The sequence below is a fragment of the Papilio polytes genome, unplaced genomic scaffold (assembly GCF_000836215.1).
Source record: "Papilio polytes unplaced genomic scaffold, Ppol_1.0 DF824270.1, whole genome shotgun sequence".
Classification (NCBI taxonomy): Eukaryota; Metazoa; Arthropoda; class Insecta; order Lepidoptera; family Papilionidae; genus Papilio; species Papilio polytes.
In genome coordinates, this window is record NW_013524934.1 from 2,312,923 (window position 1) to 2,319,191 (window position 6,269).

At 32.6% G+C, this 6,269-nt stretch overlaps 1 protein-coding gene across 1 annotated transcript in view; it reads left to right on the plus strand.

Annotated features, from left to right (window-relative positions):
* Positions 1-207: 207 nt before the first annotated feature.
* LOC106104214 (glycine-rich protein DOT1-like) overlaps positions 208-6,269 on the plus strand; it is a gene marked incomplete in the record, with an annotated part of 6,957 nt that continues 895 nt past the window's right edge. Inside the window, 2 exon segments of the mRNA XM_013284186.1 lie at positions 208-258; positions 6,042-6,269. Of these exon segments, the coding sequence (XP_013139640.1) occupies positions 247-258; positions 6,042-6,269 (240 nt within the window).

Below are 6,269 nucleotides of genomic sequence, written 5' to 3' on the forward strand. Positions count from 1 at the left end.
GAAATTAAATTCAAATATACTTAGGTCTTTACATACACATGAAAAAAAGTTAATCAAAATTTGTAAAAAAAATATATCTTATCTAACATTGTAACCACTCTATAGATGTCTGAAAAGCAAAGCCTTTCTCGTGTTCCTTACTAACAATCTCTTCCGGTCACTATAAATTGTAAGCGTGTTTGTGCAAAGGCATCATTGCATTGCTTCCTACCGAGCGGCGATACACCGCCTTCCCAAGCATACGACATGAAGACTTTTGTAAGTTACATTTCATAATCACTTAAAAGTAACTTAGTTTAAGTTCTAGATTCTAGTTCTTAGTGAAAAGTGAAACTAAAGTGTGTAGTGAACAAACTTGTAAAAAAATTTGGAGTGTTAACCAATAATTGATTTCGTACTGGCTAAATCGGAAGTTAAAACTTATTCACAAATAAATAACAGATGGCGTTAGTCTCGTTGTGTAAGAATCGAGGGTTATTACCAATATTTACGTGACGGTTGTGAGAACGTAATCGTATCGTCATCGACGGAATTTGTACGAGATATGAGCTACACAAAACTAAAACAAATTTTGTCGTTAAGACAACGTTCGCATTAATATTCGAGATAGACCCTCTGTTACATTTTTAGTTTGTACAAATATTGACATAGTTCTAATATCATTTGGTCTTTTTAATTATACATTTTTGTAGGGAATTCCAAAATATCTGCGGAAATTAAATTTTGTTTCATCATCATCAACATCTCCTTATCCTACTCCCGTAGGGTCGGCGCAATAGGTTTTTGTCCTCCACATAACTCTATCATACGTCATCTCAGTCATCACTCCCTTTTTGATCATGTCACCTTTTACACAATCCATCCATATCTTTCTAGGCCTTTCTTTGTTATTTAGAAAATTGTGCTATTTCAGTTATGGTGAAAACACTATTAATATACGAGTAAATACCTTTTTAGAAACCTTAAGCTTACCGTTTCTCCTCCACTGGCCAACATAAGCTTCTTATCTCTAAAGTGGTTTGTTAATAATACCGAACTCCTATGAAAGTTTTGATCTTAATTTTGTGGTCGCAAGTTACTGAATGTTTTACACCTTTATTGTAGTAATTTTCCACATATTCGCTTAATTAATTTAAAAATAGATTTTTGTCATAAAATTTTTACTATCGTCATCAGAAACAGAATATAACGTGGGTGCCTTCAAGAGTAGTGTGAATCGGTACTTACTCAACTAGCGCGTACCATCCTTCGACCACATCTTCACCTTGGTCTAGGTGGGATAGTGGTCAAGCGCTGGTTTTGCAATTAAAAAAAAATAAAAAATCCACGCTAGTAACGCCATCTATGTTTAATTAGTGAGTTTGAAACCGTCTAATTAGCCAGTTTTATTTTCAAATTAATATAGATTTTAAATCTATTTTTTTAACTGAATTTCGTGATTCTCTCCCCAACTCATTTTTGAAATATTTAGTTAAATTATAGGTAGACTTTTATGTTTGAAATTTGTATGGATGTTTTAGTAGTAGTAGTAGTAGCATTATAATATTATATGTATGGATGTTTGAACGTATATGTAACTGTTTCGCATGTGTGGTGAGTCCATATGATTTATCTAGACAACGTCTTGTGAATTTAGTCATAAACAAGCCAGAGCTGTTTAATGACCGAAGAGGATTTGCAAACGTTGAGGCGATCACTAAGAGCTTATTTTATGTCGGAGATTATTTCTAGTATATCATTTATTTAACTAATTAGCTTATCGTATTCTCTTTTTTAAGAGCAGCTTTGACTAAACTATCGCACAACGGTTGTGCGATTATCGATCAGTTTCGCGGCAAATTTAACCGTTTAGTTACTTTACTAAAAATCGAGTAGTGTACGCATATCTATATAAGATCATAGGAAACAATATAACAGTTGTGTGATTGTCTGGTCAAAGGTGTGCGCGTGAATGATTCTTTTTAAATTTCGCATGTTATTGTTTTACTTGAAATCTCTTTTGAGAAGAGAAGTCGGTACGATATACTTTCATGTTTGTTATTTATCCTAAAATTTCAATTTATTTGAAATACTTCCAGTAATTCCTTAATCTAGAATTTCTCCGAATCTAAGAGAAAGTAAAGCTTTTAGAGCATTATGCAATATCTCCTTGCTTTTATGTGATAACATAGACTGAAAAAAACTCCGGTAAATCTCTTTCAGGACGATAATATGATTTCAGACGGTCGACTGAAGAATCAGTCATGCGCAAATTAAATCTCATATTTCATAGATTGCCTCCAATCACTTTCTAGGGATGGGGAAGTTATCGATAATTTAGAAATGTATCTACTTTTCTTATCGATTCTTAATTTGTTCTTTCATCCCGTTCTCGTACCAAAACCAAAAGTACCATTAATTAATTGATTTTTTAAAAGAAAATTAATTTGATATTTGAGATAAAATATCTAGAAGGCCACGTGAAAAGAATATAGTTTTGAAAACAATTACAATAATAAACAAATTGTTTCAATTAATTATGACAAAAATAAAATTAGATAAAAACCGCAATGTAAAAGTAATACAATGAATGAATTAAGTCTGCTTGGAGTTGATAAAATAAGTGGAAACGATTAAATTCAAGTAGCAATTTTTTGCTATAATCTGGTCTAATCTGATTCGGTTTCTTGACTTTAGTCAGGGGAAGTTGTGAAGATTTCATTATAGTTAAACAAATATATCTGGCCTAGTGAGATGGGTAATACTATTGCGGTTAGTTTTGTCAGAATGTATGTAAAAATAAACAGAGAAAAGACATCATTAACGTCTTCCTTCCCTTATTTACCCCCATAGGATGAGCACAGGTTTTTTTCCTCCACATAACTATCATCCGTCATTTCAGTCATCACTCCCTTCTTGATCATGTCACCTTTCACGCAATCTATCTCTTTCTATGTCTACCTCTACCGGTATACCGCAATCATAACTAATGTTCTTCTCTCCTTCTACCATGCTATCTTTTTACATAAACGAAACAATAAATGACGTCAGACATCCAATACATAAAAAATTATGTATAATTTTTTGTCATTAACAAGGTGACTTAAAGCGGCAATAATTTAGTTTGACTTGACCGGGTCAGATGTGCTTGTCAGTCTATATCTTTGAAATAAAATCAAAGGACATTTATTTAGCTCCTTCAATTTCGATAAGTCTTTCGACCAACACTGATTCGTGGAAAGGTTTATTTATTATGTAACATAAAGCTGAGTTTACACAAAAACTTTGGCTCGTCTAAAGCAGTGGTTACAATAAATTTTGTAGAGGTTAAAATATGTTTTTATGTTTGGTTTAATTATGAACAAAAGTAATGTGTGTGTCTTAGAATTGTCTTAATTGTTACAAAATATATTTTTATATCTACATTTCGAAGACAAAAAAAGGATACCTAAAGATTATGCAAAAAGATTTTAACAAGAGGACCTACAACTTAGGAATAAACTAAGTATAAGCAACTTTAAACTTTATACTTATTATTTGTAAGGCTGATAGATTTTAACAATAACTAATATGTTTAAAATATGTTTAAGATCACGATTGGCTTTTTAAATGCATTTTTAAACATTATATAAGACTAGTTATTGCTCGCGACTTCGACCTCGTGAATTTAAAAAATATAGCCTATGTTACTCACTGATAACGTAGCTTTTTAATGGTGAAATAGTTTTTGAAATCGGTCCAGTAGTTTTTGAGTTATTTTAATAAATACAAAAAACCAAAAATACAATTCATAACATTAGTATAGACGTTAATTGACAAATTTGCTACGTTGTGTCGATCACGCACGGACCGGTCTCGATTGCCGAGTAAAAGGGTACATTCACTCTCACTAAAGATTCATAACACAAGCTTCAATTGTGATCACTTCCCGTATTCATTAACTTTCAATGTTTTTATTTTGTTTTTAAAAAACACTTTATGTAATGTAATGCAATGTGAATAGCACTTTATGCTTTCACCTGTTTTAAGATTATTGGAGTGCAGTTATTTTAGAAAGAAGACGCCCATTAATGCTGGTCAATTTTGTTATTTGAAAAACATTTGCTATATTTATTTTAAAAAAAGAATCTTTTATTTTTAAAGTCTTGTTCATGGAATTTAAAACTTTTATTATAGACTAGCTATCGCCCGCGACTCCGTCCGCGTGGAATTTAAAAAAAATTAGTAGCCTATGTGTTCTTCCAGACTATCTTCTACATCTATGCCATTTCAACGAAATCGGTTCAGCCGTTTAGGCTACAAGCTCTAACAAACATTCATCCTACCTACACCTATTCATCTAAATTTTCGCATCTTCAGTATTAGTAAGATTATTCTAAGTTCCTCAATTATTTATATCATTAATATTTATCTAATACAAGTTGTTCCTCGCGACTTAGCCCGCGAGAAATTAACAAATAATAAAAAGTCTGTTACTCGTTGATAACGTAGCTTTTTAATGGTGAAGTAATTTGATATCAGCCCAGTAGTTTTTGAGTTCTATCAATACATATAGGTAAATTTTATACAAAATAACATGAAATTGTAAATGCTGTAATTGATATTTCTTAACCGAATCTAAGTTTCTTGTGAAACATAGTTTTATAAATCTGACCGCTTCACGGTCTGTTGAACGCAGAGTTATGTCGATCGCTTCTTATAATGACACAACTTTATTACAAGTATTATACAATACTAGCTGTTCCCGTGCGGCTGCATCCGAATGAAATTATGAAAATTTTATTTTATTGTTTACATTTGTCAAGTTATCAATAGCAAATACCAAAATGATATAACATGACAAACCTTAGCAATCTTGCTTTCTTGATGTTGGCAGCAACTTATGGTCTCTTTCCCACATTAGGGTTTTTATCCAAAATATTTACCTCTAAGTTTATTGTGAAAATGTATAGCCTAAAGCGTGACGTAAGTGTAGGGCTTTTTATTACAAAAAGAATTATTTAAAAACATGCTATAATTGCTGAGATCTTAGGCAACAAAGAAGTGTGTGTTTACGCTTTATTATATAGATAGAAATAGATTACAACAGATCGAGTTTTAGATATATTTTAGGTTATACATACGTTAACCCTTTTGTACCGTAACTAGTGCCGACAGATCGTGGTTATTGAAACACTATGTGTAGGCTTAAAGCCAACTTGAACAACAAATGTACTTATAGTACATGTTTAAAATAAAACATATATGCAAATTTAAGTTAATAATATAAGTAAACAGCGGTCAAATAATTAAAATCTGAACAGTGTATTGCTAAAGAACTCGACACGAAAATGGCAAGTATAGTTTGCATTAAGGTGGTTAGTAAGCGTGGGTTCACATTGTTAAAATACTTGTATAAATCATAACAATTAACCATATCAACAGATTTTATATAAGTGTTTACAGTTGGAATTTCATAGTTTTTGTGACAAAAACTTACTAATGCGAAAGTTTAGATAGATGGATGGATAGATGTTTGTTAGAGTTTGTAGCCTAAACGACTGAACGAATCTCGGTGAAATTTTAGACTTAGAGGACACTCTGGAAGAACACATAGGCTACTCACTTTTGTTTTTTTTTTAATTCCACGCGGACGGTGTCGCGCGCAAAAGCTAGTCTCATATAATATTGGAAAGAATTGCGTTGCGTTTAACGTTAAGGTAAAGATGCCTAGTTATTAATACGTACAGTGAAAGAAATTGATTCTAAGTGTGAAAACAAGGTCGGTTGGAAAGTGAAAGTTGTCCGTAGTGAATGTGAGCTGAGCTTGGATGCACTTCTTTGATGATTGTCGAGTGTTACAGTTACCTAATAGTAATTACTTAGTAATACTAGATTGCTTGTTATACTTTGTGATAATTGGCAACTCGGAATCATTATCAGAATTTAAATTGGAGTACAAAGTCTTCATATTATTGCCAATACTATTTTGGATATTCTGACCTTAAGAAAGTTAGTTCTTTCGCAATAACGACGATAGTGTGCTTAAACCTTTGCTTACCGAATTTATTTTATCGTTCCAGTTGTGTATTTTGGCGTTAGCAGTTGCATCATGCAAGGCTGGATATGAAGCAAGCGAGTTTTCAAGCAGTGGAGCTGGAGACCACACCGGGTACGACGGGAACTCTGGAGGAGGTCACAACTTCGTCCCTATAACTGGTGGCGGGCAAGATTTCTCTGGCGGTCATGGACAAGCTCATACCCTCGCTCTCACGCAAGGATCGGGACATGACTTCTCTGGAGGACAATTA